The sequence below is a fragment of the Myxocyprinus asiaticus genome, chromosome 7 (genome assembly GCF_019703515.2).
Source record: "Myxocyprinus asiaticus isolate MX2 ecotype Aquarium Trade chromosome 7, UBuf_Myxa_2, whole genome shotgun sequence".
Classification (NCBI taxonomy): Eukaryota; Metazoa; Chordata; class Actinopteri; order Cypriniformes; family Catostomidae; genus Myxocyprinus; species Myxocyprinus asiaticus.
In genome coordinates, this window is record NC_059350.1 from 55,013,361 (window position 1) to 55,031,198 (window position 17,838).

The following is a 17,838-nucleotide window of genomic DNA, read 5'->3' on the forward strand; positions in this document are numbered from 1 at the left end:
TGTAAATTAACTAGTTCACACTGATTCACTTGATTGAGACTTTGCCTTCTTTAAAGTGAAATATTTAGCATATTGCTGCTGTTTATCACTATTTTGATTCAGTTATATAAAATAGGGTGTTTCCTACTTTATTAATGTATATTAAGTATACATTTTTGTTCAATTTAATGCTGTCACCCTATTATTTCACCATTATGAAAATTAACCATGGTTTTACTATAGTAATATTGGTTAGAGATATGGTTAATTTTGTTTATACTATGGTTTTAATACCATGTTAAACTATGTTTACTGTAGTAAAACCATGGTTAATTTTCATAAGGGAATGTCACCCTTATTAAATGTATAACTATCAGGTTATATTATTGAATTGTGCAGTCAGTACATACAATCTGATTATTATCCATATATAACATTTTCTTCTTTAAATAGCTTGGAAAGCAACTGTTTCAAAGTAGTCTCCCCAACACTGTTAAACTGTGACAGTGAGAAATGTTCAAAGAGGACATCGTGCTCTCAGCTGTCAAACACACACTTACAAGACTGCTCGTCGTCCTGTTGCATTTTCCTGAGAGTCTCTTTAAGCTTCCGAATGACCTCTGCTCTGTGCTCCAACACTGAGCTCATCTGTGCAATTCTAGAACGATACAGATCACAGAAATCTACTGTTATACACCACACTCCCAAATTAAACAGGTAAATACAGTAGTTAATGAACAGTCATAGGTAAAATCAAAGTTTTAACACACTCATTCTCATGGCTTGTGGTGACTGCGATGTGATCCAGCTCCATTTTCACCAGTTTGTCCTTTATGGCCACCAGTTCAGCAGCTCCAGGTGTCATGTTCCTGTTAGCCTGTGCCTGTAGGACAGAATGAGAGAGAGAAGTATGATCCTGTGGATGCTGAGAGAAATCGAGGAGTACAAAGCATTCTCATGTGACCAACACAAACTCAGAAACAACCATCATTAACGCACCTCTGACTCTTTAAGTTTGGTCTCCAAGGTCTGGATGAGGGCTTTATTCTCCTTCAGCTGGACATCCAGTTCCTGGAGCTGTAGCAGATGTTTCTGGTTTGAAGCATCAGACTGTGACTTCAAATCATTCATCTGCTCCTGAATCACCTGAGACAAACACAACCGTTTTACTCAATGTTTGAATACTCTTAAACATGAAAAGCAACAAGGGACAGCAAATTATTGCCCTGAAAATGTTTCAAAGCACTAATGTATTTGAAGTGTTATCTACTTTATCATTCTCATCATTTGTTATGTTGCATACGACTAATCGCCTCATTAACCAGCTAAATAAGTATTATTTTCTGGCAAGCTATATCACTATTCTTTATTAACAGAACAAATAATGCATAAAAACTAAACTTTTTGATTTTTTAATTAACACGCCGCAACTCAGAAAGTCGAGTTTCCCCACTGGTAATTATGACTTTGTGCTGGTGTTTATGTGCGCTCAACTCGCAAATACGATAATTTCTTCCGAAACGACTCCAATCACTCGGGATTGATATAAACGCTAAACTAATGCTGTCTTTAAGGTCTTCCAGGGAAGTTCCTATTTATAAAGTTCCGTAAAATTACAATTGCAAAGTGGTGTGCTGAGTGACTCCAGCCAGGTCTCCTAAGCAACCAAATTGGCCCGGTTGCTAGGGAAGGTAGAGTCACATGGGGTAACCTCCTCGTGGTCACTATAATGTGGTTCTCGCTCTCAGTGGGGCGTGTGGCGAGTTGTGCGTGGATGCTGCAGAGAATAGCGTGAAGCCTCCACATGCGCTATGTCTCCGTGGTAACGCACTCAACAAGCCACGTGATAAGATGCACGGATTGACGGTCTCAGACTTGGTGGCAACTGAGATTCGTCCTCCGCCACCCGGATTGAGGCGAGTCACTACGCCACCACGAGGACTTAGAGCGCATTGGGCATTCCAAATTGGGGAGAAAAGGGGAGAAAATTAAAATAAATAATTGCAAAGTGATTCAAGTTCAAGTGATTTTGGTTTTTTTAGTAGTAGTGCAAATAATTAACAGCAGAAGATATGGATTAGGTGTATAATTGATGATTTATATCTTCTATTCTCATGCTGCATCATGATTGGATTTATTTTATGATAGAAAATTTGTTTGTTTGTTTGCATCTGTCACCTCATAAAACAGATGAGGAGCATTTTCTAGTAAGCTTCATCACTGTTCTTAATGAAAAGTACACAAAACTAAACGGAGTCAACATTTAACATGATCACTTATTTAGGACCAATAATAATAATTAGTAAGCGACAACTCTTTTAAAACACGCCTCCAAATGGGAAAATCATGGCTTAAAGGAATGTTTTGTGTTCTAGGGCTGAAATGATTAGTAACGTTATTGACAACGTCGATAAAAAAAATTGTCAACAAAAATTTGTTGTCGAACAGTTGTTTGATCTTATTTAACGTAACATGAGATCACATTAAACTCTAACGATGCAGCTCACGACTGATTGAGAAGAAGAATTACACAGATCACAGATGCACTCTCAACTTTACAAACAGCTTCAGCTGATGTAGATCACAACGTATGAGGGAATTATACACAAATACTAAATAAGTAAATACAGAAGTAGTGTCATAGTACAATAAAGCAGAGCTGGATCCATTTTCCGCTTAAGCAAAACTTGCATGTCGTAGCATGTAAAAAGGAAACACGTGCTTGCTGCAGTTAGATTATAACATGATGGCTCACGATGTAGTGAATCATAATATACTGTATGTGTCACAGTGTGTATCTTATCGTGAAGAAAATATATGCAGCTCTGTTAAGAGTTTGTTTTTGTGAGTTAAAGATGGACTGAAGTGAACACAAAGGTGAGAGAGTCATAGCCCATTATATAAAGCAACAAAACAAAATGTTTTTGATTGGTCTTTTTTGTCTTGTTTTCCCAAATAATATCTAAAATTCCTTTAAAACAACGTACATTTACTTTAGCAGCTCTACTGCAGAAGAAAATATTGTTATCTAAGAATGTTGAGTCCAATATTTCAGATTTAAATATCTAAAAATCCTTAAAACAAGACGCATTTACATGAGAAGCAACATAAGATATTTAGACTTGCTTTTAGAGAACAGATCATGAATATAAGTATATTTTGTCTTTACTGAACTAGCAGAAGTATGAACAAGTGAAAAATACACTTATATACAAAATACATACTCTTAAAGTAAGTCTAAATATCTTATATGTTGCTTCTCAAGTAAATATATCTTGTTTTAAAGATTTTTAGACCATTTTAAATGGAAAACAAGTCAAACTCTTGATAACAGGATTTTTTTGCAGTGAATATCTTTAGTTAATCATTCTAATAATCGTTAGATTAATCGATTATCAAAATCACAAGATGAATAGTCGGTTAAGAGCCAATTATTAATTGTTGTAATAATCTCCCAAATAGTCAAATAATCGTTAGATTAATCGATTATCAAAATCACAAGATGAATAGTCGGTTAAGAGCCAATTATTAATTGCTGTAATAATCTCCCGAATAGTCAAATAATCGTTAGATTAATCGATTATCAAAATCACAAGATGAATAGTCGGTTAAGAGCCAATTATTAATTGTTGTAATAATGTCCCGAATAGTCAAATAATCGTTAGATTAATCGATTATCAAAATCACAAGATGAATAGTCGGTTAAGAGCTAATTATTAATTGTTGCAATAACCGTTAGATTAATCGATTATCAAAATCACAAGATGAATAGTCGGTTAAGAGCCAATTATTAATTGTTGTAATAATCTCCCAAATAGTCAAATAATCGTTAGATTAATCGATTATCAAAATTACAAGATGAATAGTCGGTTAAGAGCCAATTATTAACGGTTGCGATAATCACCCGAATAGTCAAATAATCTTTCTAATCATCGTTAGTTTAGTCAATTATCAAAATAATCATTAGTCGCAGCCCTACCGGGTTCAATACAAGTTAAACTCAGTCAACAGCATTTGTGGCATAATGTTGATCACCACAAATTAACTGACTCGTCCCTCCTTTTCTTAAAAAAAAAAAAAAAAAAAAAAAAAAAAAGCACAAATGTGTGTTCCAGTGAGACACTTACAATGGAAGTCAATGGGGACAATTTTGGGAGGGTTTAAAGACAGAAATGTGAAGATTATAATTTTATAAAAGCACTTACATTAATTCTTGTTAAAACTTGTGTATTATTTGAGCTGTAAAGTTGTTTAAATTGTTGTTTTTATGATCGTTTTACATCATCATGGCAATGAAGTTGTTAAATTGTCAATAACTTTCCACACATGTGGTTAGTAGGTGATTTTATCACAGTAAAATCATGTTAACACACATATTGTTTATGTCTTGTGTCTATACTTTTGAAACAGTGAGTATTTTAATGTTTACAGATTGACCCCATTGACTTCCATTGTAAGTGTCTCACTGAAACACACATTTGTGCTTTTTTTAAAGAAAAGGAGGGACGAGTCGAAATTAATTTTGTGGTCATCAACATTATGACATAAATGCTGTCGATTGAGCTTAATGAAGATCTCACTCTTCAGTGGTAAAGAATGCAGAACTCTGAGGCCGTGTGTGAAGCAGTTTCTCAGTTGTACCTGCATCTGTTTGTGTGTCTGTTGCAGCTGCAGTGACAGGTTTTTATTATCCTGGAGGAGCTCAGCTTCAGTTTTGGGCAGGATGCCATTTTGAGTCTGTAACAGTGCTAAAGTCTCTCTCCTCTGCTCCTTCAGACGCTGTTCAGACTCCACAGAGGCCGATTTGAGGAGGGACATCTCAAAGTGACACTCATTCAACACTGCCTGAAAGACAAACACAATAACGGTTAGAAAAGAGATGCAGGCCAAAACAAACAAATAAAACAAAAAAACATGACTCACGACATGTGCGTTCAAGCACTCGGTCACTTTCATGCGTTGAACTGTGTGTTGCTCCAGCAGCTGTATGATGGCAGCAGTGTCTGGAGATCTGAGCATTGCACTGAACTCCTGTATCGCTCGAGTTCTCTCCTGACGCTCCTCTGACACGGTCAGTGTGTGTTTGGACAAACCGTCCTCGAGAACAGTCACAACACTTGCCATTTTCTGATCAACATTAAAACAATGACACCTCAGTAAAACACACACTTTGAGAAAATTACAATTTATTGTAAACAGCAGAAGACAACCTATATATTATCAACTACATGTTAGCATTTTCTGGAAAAAATGTATGGCATTTGGCCATGCACAACTCCGTAGAACTGAGTCAAAAGTGGATGCAGGAGTAAACAGCGAAATTTAAAGGGATAGTTCACCCAAAAATGATAATTCTCTCATCATTTTCTCACCCTCATGCCATCCCAGATGTGTCTGACTTTCTTTCTTCTGTTGAACACAAATGAAGATTTTTAGAAGAATATTTCAGCTCTGTAGGTCCATACAATGCAAGTGAATGGTGACCAGCTCTTTAAAGCTCCAAAAAGCAATTAAAGACAACATAAAAGTAATCCATACGACTCCAGTGGTTAAACTGATGTCTTCTAAAGCAATATGATCGCTGTGGGTGAGAAACACATCAATATTTAAGTCCTTTTCACTATAATTGTTTACTTCCAGTCGCTCTCTGATGCTGACTCTGTCATGTAATCATTTTGACATGTTCATGCGAGAAATGATGCGATACAACCAGAAGTTCAGCTCGATTTGTTTACAAGAGAACGCGGTTCACAATCTTAACTGGTTTTGCTTTCATTTGAACTTGCCAGTGTGCTTGCGTCATGTGACAGTCGGCATGAACTGAGTCACCTCGTTGACGCGCATCAGAGAGCGACCGAAAGAAAACAATTATAGTGAAAATGACTTAAATATTGATCTGTTTTTCACCCAAACTGATCGTTTAGCTTAAGAAGATATCAGTTTAACCACTGGAGTCGTATGGATCACTTTTATGCTGTCATTATTATAGTGCTGGTCACCATTCACTTGTATTGTATGGACCTACAGAGCTGAAATATTCTTCTAAAAATCTTCATGTGTGTTCTGCAGAAGAAAGTCATACACATCTGGGATGACATGAAGGTGAGTAAATGAGAGAATTTTCTTTTTTCTATTTGTTTTATGTTTTCAGCATCATGCAGGTAACTCCGTCCGCTGTGAACTGGCACTGGTCCAAAAATGTAAAAATTAAAAAAATAAGGCTGGGCATAGAAATGCATCAATTCTTAGACTACAAACTCTTCAGACATGTTTAGTAAGTTCTTTGCAGCTGTGTTGTGTTCTGTTGTCACTATCGCTGTGGAGGAACTGTTTTTAGATAAAAATGAGTTTTCGCTTGAACGCCCCAGTGTCGCGAGGGCGCTGCGAGAACTGTTGCTCTCGTGTCCTATCATGAACGCACACAGGAGATCAAGGGTCAGTGAACACTTTCACTAAATAATACATCAGATTTCGGTTTGTTTCTCATCAAATCTTCTCGTATACTTTCATAACAATCATGAGTCTCATGGAATAATTTATTAGACTTCTGAATTATACTTTTGTGTTCTTTTGATGCTTGAAGATGTGGTCACCATAAACTGCCATTGTATGACATCACTGAGCACAACATTTCTTCACAATTTCTCTTTGTGTGAAGAAAAAGAAAGTCATATAGGGTTATAACAACACAGGGGTGAGTAAACAATGACTGAATTTTCATTTTTGGGTGAACTAACCCTTTAATATAATGGCATTATGAAAAAGTAGATCTCATGCTGTAGAAGAGTGAGCAACCATGATCAATGATATTCTGCTCTCTAGATACGACTGGACTCCCTTTAATGGGATTTTTTCAGGTGAAAATGGTAAGTATGATGTCTTGGTAAAGAAACAGCACTCCTCTCCTCAACAATACACATGATTTGAGGAATCATTCATGTCTGGAACAGGATGAATGACACACTGAACTTTTAATACTTACACTGTTAAGAGGTTTGAAGAGTATGAGCAACAGTAAGTTAGTAAACACCACTAAATTACAGCCACCTCAAAACATGAATTAGTACAAAAGAAACAAGCCTGAAATTCACAGAAAGTGTCTTTGCTTCTACATAATACGTATGAAGATACCTGAAGATAGTGTTGACGTCTATCCAGCAGATGTGAGAGTCTCTGATCCCAGAGCTGCTGGAAGTCCTCTTGGAGTGATCGCAGAGATTGTGATGGATTTTGAGTCATGAGGATGAGCAGATCCTGCAGTCGGCTCTCCTCGAATGATGCCACATCACGCTGCACCTGCGTCTCAAAGTGACTCTTGTAGCGCTCCGCAAATTTCTTGTAAGCCTCCTAGAATGTTTGACACATTCAGTTAACCACTCTCAGCTAAAACAAAACAAGTTTCTTAACATCTATTGATCAAAACAGTTGTTCATCTTGCCGACTCTCACCGCAGTCAAGTGAAGGTTATCGTTCAGTTCAGTTGTTTTCGTGGTGAAGTTGGCGTGAAATTTCCTCTGAGACTTTGGTATAAATGGCAGCAGATGATAGATGGCGGTCCATTCATCACGGGTCACATCGTCTAAATGCTCGTTTGGACGGTTAATGATCAACTGGAGCTTTGTGAAAGCCGCCTATACATGAAGAATAACCTCACATGAGAATATTGCAGAGAAAAATTCACTGTTTAATGTTTAAGACACTGTTAACTCACATCAACATTAGCACTTACCTGCAGCTTCTCATTTGACGTGTCAATCTCAGTGATTATATCTTTAGTTCTCTGCTTGGTCTGAACGTTACTCTGATCCATTCCAGAAGACATACTACAGTTGATCTCTGTGAGAGACTGAAATACAAGAATCACATGAAATGAAACTTTGCTTTGTCTTACTACTCCAGATGAAAACATGGAGCTTCAGAACAGAGCACACACCTGGCTAAGTGAATGGACTTCAGATTCCAGAAGTATCTTTTGCTTCTCCAGCTCTCCTGCTTTTGATTCAATGTGTGTGAGCTGTGGCAATGAATCAATGACAATGTTAATTCAAATCTGCTCAACCATTTTTAAGATTGTTTTCACATTTGGTTCCAATTCTTGATGCGAAACCAAGTTCAATTCCACCCGTCTCTATTGTATTATTTGGTTCTGAATCTCAGTAACCAAGTTTCCATCCACTTTTTGTGCTGTTCTGTTATCGACAAAGTGAAAAGGCTTTAACCTTCATGAAATTTGCTGTCTCCTGCTCGTTTCCTTTTATCGATAAAACGGTGTGCGTCATGAACACGTTATCACATACGTTTTGGTTTAGCGCAAAAGAAATCTACCCTTGAGCCGTTTCCACACAAGATTTTGTGTATATCGCAAATTGTGTACCTTTCAATTCCCAGACGTCCCCACATTTGTGCCAAATAAAGTACTGAGACACAACTTATTGAAATTGGCCATCTTACTATCAGTTTAATGTCACATAATTGCAATAGTAGGAAACATCAGAAGACGAAATTGAAATGGGGGCCTGGGTATCACAGTGAGTATTGACGCTGACTATCACACCTGGAGTCGCGAGTTCGAATCCAGAGCGTGCTGAGTGACTCCAGCCAGGTCTCCTAAGCAACCAAATTGGCCCGGTTGCTAGGGAGGGTAGAGTCACATGGGGTAACCTCCTCGTGGTCATTATAAATGTGGTTCTCACGCTCAGTGGGGCGCGTGGAGAGTTGTGCGTGGATGCCGCAGAGAATAGCGTGAAGCCTCCACCCGCGCTACGTCTCCGCGGTAACACGCTCAACAAGCCACGTGATAAGATGCGGGGATTGACGGTCTCAGACACGGAGGCAACTGAGATTCGTCCTCCTCCACCCGGACTGAGGCGAGTCACTACACCACTACGGGGACTTGGAACACTTGGCATTCCAAATTGGGGAGAAAAAGGGGAGAAAAATAAATAAATAAATAAACAAACAATGAAACTTTGAGGTTTCTCACCTCCTCCATTTTCCCCTCCAGCTCTTGTTTGAGTCTCTCTCTCTCTTCTGTGACGACTCTTAAAGACTCAATGATCTGCTCAGTGCGAGTCTTCTCATTCTCCAGTTGCTCCTTCAAACCACCAAGAGACTCGAGCTCCACAGTCAGCTGGTTTCTCTAAAGAAAGAGAAGAGATGCTTTCATGCAAATACTGTGATGCACCACACTGCAGCTCAGTTAACCTCATAGGCATCGAGCGCTAGTCCCTTACCGTCTCCTCACTCTTTTGCAGATCACATCTCAGCAGATCACCCTCCTCTCTGGCTCTCTCCAGCATGTCCTGGAGTTCATCCTTGTCTTTAGTAAGTGAGGTGAGGTTTGATTTGAGGTTCTGGATCTCAGCGTTATGTTGGTCTCGTTCGGTTCTCAAAGCCGAAAGATCTTCCTGAATTTTACTCAACTGACAACAAACAGAATTAAGAGATTTTCAGCATTTCCTCACATAACTGTAACAGATAAATAAATTAGGACAGCTCGAACAGCACTCACCTGTTGTTGAAGTTGAGATTCTTTTGCAGCAATCTGCGTCATTAGGTCAGCGTTGACTTTCTGCTGTTGCTTTAGTTCTTCCTTTGTGACATGAAGTAACTCCTGATAGGTTTTAGACTAAAAAGAGTAAACAAAAGGCATTTAAGTAAAAGTGTCAAACCAAAGGAGACAATAGGTGACCAACTGTGCTCCTTACAGTGTCAGCGGCCTCTTGAAGATCTTTCCGGAGTAACACTCTCTCATTTCTCAAAGACTCCATCTCTACACTGAGCGCTTGAATCTGGACAAGAATAAAGAGACATCTTAATATGATGTAACATTAAGGAAAAAATAAAAAAAAATAAAAATCACACCAACACACTAGTCTCATGCAGCCAGACAAACCCTTTTCAAACACACACCTGTTCAAGCTGAGCTTTCTGCTTCTCTATAGGACTCAACGGATCAGACACGAGACGCTTCTTCTGTTTGAGTTCTCCTTGAACCTGAATAAGCTGAAGAAAGAGATTTTATGAGTAAACAATTTCACACTGTTTTCTATTAAAACTCCAGTGGCCTCATTTTTTTTTTAAAGTCTTTTCCAGGCCTAGAAAACACCAGTTACAAAAAAAAACTTCCATTAACTGTTTCACATTTAGGATGATTCCATGCATGTCTTTATACATTTATTTAGCTTATTCTAGTTCTTTACCTCTCTTACACCCTGTAGTATTTCCTGGAGGTCTCCTCCATCACTTAATGATGTCATACTGGATGAAGCATTTGATAGGTTACATGCCAAATCGGTCTCTTTCTCAGCCAAATGACGGTCTCTCTCAGCACATGCGGCCTGCAGCTGCTGTCTCAACTGCATCATCTGTGAAGGGCATGGAGAAACATTCAGCTACTGAAATACAATTCTGCAGTAAATGAGCTGATTGTGTGGATGAACATCACATTACCATCTGATCCTTTTCTTGCTGATCTCTCTTCAGCTGATTGGTCTCTTCTCTTACAGCCTGCAGTTTCTCCAGCAGCTGGTCTCTCTCCTCAGTCAGAGCGGTGATGTTAGCTGCAGCTGTCTCCATCTCTGCTGATTTCTCCTGAAGTTCTCTGCTCCTCTCAGAAAGCAGTTGCTCTTTCTCTGAACAAGACAACTGAAGCTCTTCTCTCAGCTGCAGCATCTGAGGAGGACAGAGATTGTGATGTTCTCTCAGACAGAAAAATCATTTAATAATGCCCAAGAACAAAGAAAAACAAACCCTCCTTTCTTTCATGGACAACAAAAGTAGAATTTTTTTTTTAACAATCTTCAAGCAACTTCAAGCGACTACCACCTCTGGAGTCGCCAGTTCGAATTTTAGTTTAATGTGTAATTGTGTACATTGCATAGACGTACTATTGTAGTATTACGGTTTACTTGCATTATCAACTGTGGCTGTACAATATAAAATAACAATAATAAAGTCTTCCATTGAACTCGTATCAGCCATATCACGAGTTTCACCTCTTGATAAGTGTAGTACAATACAAACATCAATAGTAGATAAAACACTTGAATAATCCTATTAAAATATACTGGTGTTGATTGAGGTGATTGAGTTCTCTATGTACAAGCTCTTTAAGTGTAGTGTCAGAAAAGAGCTACAAGTCTAATTCATTCAAAATATGTAAATGAGAGTGTTATTGATCTTCATCAGAGCAAGTAATATTTCAGTTTAAATGTTTAATTGTATAACATAATATCACCATGAAAACAACACGTTATGACTGTGGTTGCTGCTGGAAGAGGTATTAGGGAGTCCAGAAGGGGGTGTTCACCCTGTGGTCTGTGTAGGTCCTAATGCCCCAGTATAGTGATGGGGACACTATACTGTAAAAAGGCACCGTCCTTTGGATGAGACGTTAAACTGAGGTCCTGACTCTCTGTGGGAGAGGACACTTCTTGAAAAGAGTAGGGGTATAACCCCGGTGTGCTGGCCAAATTCCCCTCATTAGCCCTTGTCAATCATGGCCTCCTAATAATCCCCATCCATTAATTGGCTCCATCACTCTGCTCTCTCCTCTCCACCAATAGCTGGTGTGTGGTGAGTGTACTGGTGCACTATGGCTGCCGTCGCATCATCCAGGTGGATGCTGCACACTGGTGGTGTTTGAGGAGAGTTCCTTGTTCACTGTGTACAGCGCTTTGAGTGTAGTATCAGAAAAGTGCTATATAAATGTAACATTAATTCATTCATTCATTACATCAAATCATGAGATTCATCCATCAGAAGAGCAGTGCCGAAACACGACTCATGTAAAGTGTTCTAACGCAAATGGCTTGCAGTTTTAACTTTCAACCACAGATGTCGCTAGAGAGCACAAAGTTACTGTACATAATGCAGCTTTAAAAGTGTAGTAAGTACATATGCTCTGGCAGAGGCTGATATTACAGTAAATCTTATAGAACTACACATTGTATATGTGGCTCATATAAGATTCTCAATAACAGGATTTGCTCACCCAGGTGCAGGGGCGGACAGGCCACAGGGAGAACCGGGACTTTTCCCAGTGGGCCGGCCGCAAAACGGGGCCAAACGGGTGGCAATAAACTGAAAGCTAAGTTGTTATTCACTAATAATCTACCCTTCCTTCAAAGCTTGAGTCTAGCCTGGGTTCATGTCCAGATACAAATATGAAACGACACCAAACCAGCATTGGTTCTTCAGTGTGTGTTGTAACTGAATGCACCATTTGGAATCTGAATGCGTACACATGCTAGACACAAGATTCAACGGAGGAGAGAACTGACAGTCAATAACTATCAGTCTGTTTCTTACACAGAGCTATCATATGGCTTGAATATAGTGCAAAAGTGGACTAATATTATATTTGTTTTTTGGTCCTTAGAACTTCAGTCGTGGTTACTATGAACTGACATTTTTATAAATGGAAAAAAAGTTGTTTGAAGGTTCTATATAAAAAAAAATTAAAAATTAAAATAAACAAAAATATTTACTTTTGTGGTTCTTGGGAAATAAAATATCAGCGTATAGACTTTCATCTGGAATGACACTAGTATGAGAATACAATGACATCATTTTCATTTTTGGGTGCACTATTTCTTTAATCATCCAAAACTCAAGTCACTCACCATCTCCTCTTTCTCATCCAGGTCTTTCCTCAGCTGGTTCTTCTCCTGTCTGTTAGTCTGCAGTATGTCCAGGAGCTGCTGTCTCTCCTCACTAATGGAGGCAATGCTTGTCTGCATGTGCTCCAGATCACTCGTGCTCTTCTCAGACAGCAGATGGTCTCTCTCAGCACAGACAGACTGCAGCTGTTCCCTCAACTGGGACAACTGGAAATCAGGACAGAACCATGACGTGGTGTTGTTTACATTTGTACAGAGAGAAATAAGATCTAAATTGAAAAGGGTCTCACCGTCTCATCCTGCAGCTGCTGATCTGTCTCGAGCTTCTCTCGCTCTTCTTCAAGTCCCTGTAGAGTCTTCAGGAGCTGATCTCTCTCCTCAGTCACACAGCTCATTCTGGAGTTCATCTCCTCCATCTCTCTGCTCCTCTCAGATGATAGATGGTCTCTCTCAGCACAAGCGGACTGAAGCTTTTCTCTGATCTGCACCATCTGTGAGGGGTTCCAGAATGAAGGTCATACTCTTATATTGGCATCTTGGACCATCATCCAGCATATGTTTTAACTGCTTGAACCTTAAGAACAAGTCTTCCTCTTCAAATCTCTTACCATCTCCTCTTTCTCCTCCTGGTGTCTCCTCAGCTGCTCTCGCTCCTCTCTGATACCTTGCAGTATCTCCTGGAGCTGGTGTCTCTCCTCTGTTAGAGAAGTGATGTTGTCCTTCAACTCAGTCTCATCGAGGGAACTCATGGTCCTCTCAGACAGAAGACGCTCTCGCTCGTTACAAACACTCGCCAGCTCCTCTTGCAACCGTTTCATCTGTGACAAATGTACAGAATAAACATCTCACAAATTTCTTGAATAAATTGAGTACTTTAACAGATGGGAATCGCTACAGAATCTCTGGTTGAATTCCGATTCACATGCTCTTGATATGATTTGATCATGATTTATCTGGGTATATTTCAGCTATAATATCAATCTTGCTTACATATTAAAGAAATGTGATTATTCTCAATACCAATTTCAAATACCACAAAATAATCCTAACTAATTTGAGTAAACACTCTTTCAAGTTCAAGTTATTCAAGACAAGTAAACATTCGGTAATAAAATATGAACAAAGAAACAAATTACAAGCAACAGAACAAATAAAGACAGCAGAACAAAGTCGAATGAGCGCTTTCAATTCATTCCTATGGAAGCCGATGCCACACTCGCGAGGTGGATTGTGGGATTGACAGTGGTGTGGAGCAAGCCGTTCCATTGTGAGCTTTGAGTGGATTTCTTCCACGCCAATGGAAACGCAGCGTTAGGCCTTTCATGATTATGACGATGAATTGTCCTACAAATTGTCATGCTTTTTTTCACAGGTGTATGTGTGCTTCATAAAGGAAATCACACTTAAATATGAATAAATGACTTTACCAATATATGAATGACATTAAAAATATTTAAAATGTCCCTAAATACTTAAAATATCAGTCTCTCTTTTTTGGTCAACTTTAGTCTTGGTCCATTTTGCATTTACACTGTTGTTGTTGTTGGAACCCAGCCAACCTGAATAGCTAGTATATTATATAAGTGTGTATGTCATTGCACGATCGTTATAATCCAAAGCGCTCTGCATTCACTAAATTCCTCTATTTTCGCGGGAGCGAACATACTAGAGCAGGGGTTTTCAAACTGGGTTCCACGGACCCCCAGGGGGCCGCAAGGGGGTGCTAGGGGGTCCGCAGAAAATTGTCAGAAAAAAGCACCATATTTTAACTGCAATCACGGTTTCTGCCTCACGCAGTTAATTCAGCATAAACGACTGTGATATTGATGAGCTAGCAAACAGAATCAGGTTATCAGCCAGGTAAAGTTGCAAATTGTTACTCATTTTTATTATAGGCTGTGTCTACGGATGATAGACCAAATCAGAAGCTCTTCTGAAGTTTCACTTGTGAGCATGTGCTGAAATACAGTCACAGTAGTTTGAGTATTGTATGTCTCGTATGTGCGCCGCTTAGTTTACACGAGGCTCGCATCAGAAAGATGGAAAATGCTGCCTTCGGAGACTGTATATGGAGGTAGGATGAAAATCAGGTGTCTTTCAAGTTTATCCTGGGGACCGTTACCATAAGAGCTCCATACATTCAACAGCATTAAGATTAGACAGCAAGTAAGCTGAATAAATGTCGTATGCAGCACTGTTCATTCACACCGCAGCTGAATGTAGCCCAGATCTGATTTTTTGCTCTAATCTGATTTAAGTGTTAGTTTGTTCACAAGACATTTTATATGTAGCCCATATCAGACACTGGTCTGAACAGCCGACACTCTTAAACTGACCCACATGCGTATAACACTCCGTGAGCATGTGTATAACAAACTCCAGTATGTTCATAGTATGAATAATGAATTAAATAATTAAAAATTAATTATCCATTTTTAACGTAGATAGGACACATCTGATAATACGTCCGTGAGTGAAAGACCGTTGATAGATAAATTATTTTTATGTAACCATTTCCCTTCATATGGTGTAATTTAAATAATACAAGTTCAAGTGTAATATTACCTATGAGTGAAACACCAGAAAATGGAAAGACAGCAGGAAAAACAGCATTACATATATTTAAGGTAATCTTTATTTCATATTTCCATTGACTGGCTTGAATTCGTCTTTTGATACAGTTTGAGAAATATAGAAACTTGTTTTCTGCATGAGTGACACGACCAAAGATCGCCATTATATATATATCTACATCTGTATCTTTTCATACGCATGTTTAACGTGCAAGCCAAACGAATCGCTGAACCCAACTGCTTAAGTCTATACTTTTATTTTCTTTCCTTACAAACAAACTGAACAGATATGACTCGCACTTAAAAGTTCATAAATATAGGCCTAACAGGCGTATACAAGCTGGAAATCAAGCGTCGACTGTTGAATGTAAAAGTCACATTAAATCTGACCTGACTGTTCACACTGAAGACACATTGGAAAAAAATCAGATATGTTTCCGATTTAATTCCACATATGAAAGTGGCCCATATCAGATTTGAAAATGTCAGATTCATCCAATTAACAGATCTGTGTCACATGTGAGTGAAAAATCAGATTTGGGCCACATTCAGCTGCAGTGTGGCCTACTATACCGAAGTACCGAACAGCTGTGCTCGGAGTTTGGTTTGGTTCATATGCGCTGTTAACGTTCACTGACAGCTTTAAGCGCTCCTGATTTACTTCAAATCGTAAATGTAAGTATATTTGGCCATTACAAGTGCTTAAAAAAAACTAAAATAAACCCATGGCACCGGGGTTTTATGGACCGAGATTGGAGCATTTTACCATTTTTGGATGGAGCACCAGGGCCTGTCTAAGCTGTTGTCAACACACACACACACAAAAACCCCCTTAGGTTTTTTTTTTTTTTGGTCAAAATAAAAGCTTGAGATAGCATTTCCGCCTGCTAAATTACAGAAATATATTACTATTGTTTATTGCAATAATAATAATAAATAGTTTTTTATAGAGAACTTAAGTGTGAAAACCCTACAGAGTAACTCTTACATTGGCAGTAAAGCATGCACAAAACATGACTTTATTTTGGTCATATCATTTACTCATTTGTAGTTTCAACACCTTGTTCAACATGAGCTGCAGTTTATTGTTATTTTTATTTTTTTATTTTAGAACTGATATCAGAGCAGTGGCAACAGTATTTTGTCCAAATCCTGCAGCCCTGTATTAAAAAATAAAAAAAAAATAAATAAAAAAAAACTCAAAAAGGGCAGAAAAATTGTGATTAATAATTGTGATTAAAATTCAGCAAAATAATCATGATTATCATTTTTACCATTATCGTGCAGCCTAACATTATACGTTATTCAAGGAACCGATAGCAGTCTGGGGGGTCCCTTGCAAGAGGATCATCATATTTGGGGGTCCTTGGCATCAAAAAGTTTGAAAACCCCTGTACTAGAGAGCAGCAGGTCTATTATGATGTATTTACACCAAGTCTGAAATTTTAATACTAATCTGCTTTAGGGGGGCCTGGGTATCTCAGCGAGTATTTACTCTATCACACCTGGAGTCATGAGCTCGAATCCAGGGCGTGCTGAGTGACTCCAGCCAGGTCTCCTAAGCAACCAAACTGGCCCGGTTGCTAGGGAGGGTATAGTCACATGGGGTAGCCTCCTCGTGGTCGTGACTAGTGGTTCTCGCTCTCAATGGGGCATGTGGTGAGTTGTGCGTGGATCGTGATTAATCTGAAAAATCTTTTTTTTTACCCAGCCCTACATTTACATTTCAGACTCTACAGGTAACAGGGCATTGAAGCACATTCATGTTTTCTTTGAAAAACACAGTAAATGACCATTGTCAAATACCTGATCCTGAAGCTCTTGGATCTGCTGTAGGGATGTGTTTTCAGAGTTCTGGTGTTTGGACTCCAGCTCCAGTATTGTGTTCTGCAGATCTTTCACCTTCTCGAGAGCTCCTCTCAAGTCCTCTTGAAGTTCAATCATCTGCATTCAAGAAACAATATTTCAAATGATGTTCACCTCAACTCTTTGTAAGACGGGAAACATTTCCACAACAAACTCACCATTTCCACGTTCTCCTGTAGGTCTGATTTTAACTGCTGCTTCTCTTCATTAACTCCATTCAGCTCATCTTTAAGCTGCTGTATCTGTGAGAGACAATTATATTATATAACAAAAAATCATGAGCAGTATGTGGTGATTTAATGATTAAATATGGGTAAAAACTACACAGAACAGCTGACACTCTAAATGGTCACAACAGTAGTTTTGGTGGGGGAAATAAAAATGCACATTAACTGTCACAGTTTGCACACTAAAAAGTCACAGCTAGTTGCAATTGCTAACGAATGTAGTCATTTTTTTTCTCCCCTTTTTCTCCCCAATTTGGAATGCCCAATTCCCAATGCGCTCTAAGTCCTCGTGGTGGCGTAGTGACTCGCCTCAATCCGGGTGGTGGAGGACGAATCTCAGTTGCCTCCATGTCCGAGACCGTCAATCCGCGCATCTTATCACGTGGCTTGTTGAGCGCGTTACCGCGGAGACGTAGCATGTGTGGAGGCTTCACGCTATTCTCCGCGGCATCCATGCACAACTCACCACGTGCCCCACTGAGAGCGAGAACCACATTATAGCGCCCACGAGGAGGTTACCCCATGTGACTCTACCCTCCCTAGCAACCGGGCCAATTTGGTTGCTTAGGA

The 17,838-nt window shown here is 39.0% G+C and overlaps 1 protein-coding gene across 5 annotated transcripts in view; it reads right to left on the reverse strand.

Annotated features, from left to right (window-relative positions):
* The window catches only part of cenpe (centromere protein E), a 48,057-nt gene that overhangs the window by 4,989 nt on the left and 25,230 nt on the right, over positions 1-17,838 (reverse strand). For all 5 annotated transcript variants that reach the window (XM_051702022.1, XM_051702025.1, XM_051702023.1 and 2 more), the window contains 21 exons: positions 17,200-17,283; positions 16,982-17,119; positions 13,211-13,420; positions 12,893-13,093; positions 12,606-12,809; positions 10,432-10,653; positions 10,182-10,346; positions 9,892-9,984; positions 9,687-9,770; positions 9,491-9,607; positions 9,213-9,401; positions 8,963-9,118; positions 7,913-7,993; positions 7,709-7,825; positions 7,428-7,610; positions 7,111-7,326; positions 4,903-5,106; positions 4,621-4,824; positions 979-1,125; positions 750-862; positions 540-637 (listed from right to left, as the gene is read on the reverse strand). In XM_051702022.1, coding sequence (XP_051557982.1) covers positions 540-637; positions 750-862; positions 979-1,125; positions 4,621-4,824; positions 4,903-5,106; positions 7,111-7,326; positions 7,428-7,610; positions 7,709-7,825; positions 7,913-7,993; positions 8,963-9,118; positions 9,213-9,401; positions 9,491-9,607; positions 9,687-9,770; positions 9,892-9,984; positions 10,182-10,346; positions 10,432-10,653; positions 12,606-12,809; positions 12,893-13,093; positions 13,211-13,420; positions 16,982-17,119; positions 17,200-17,283 — 3,226 coding nt within the window. The remainder of the gene's footprint in view (positions 1-539; positions 638-749; positions 863-978; positions 1,126-4,620; positions 4,825-4,902; positions 5,107-7,110; positions 7,327-7,427; positions 7,611-7,708; positions 7,826-7,912; positions 7,994-8,962; positions 9,119-9,212; positions 9,402-9,490; positions 9,608-9,686; positions 9,771-9,891; positions 9,985-10,181; positions 10,347-10,431; positions 10,654-12,605; positions 12,810-12,892; positions 13,094-13,210; positions 13,421-16,981; positions 17,120-17,199; positions 17,284-17,838) is intronic.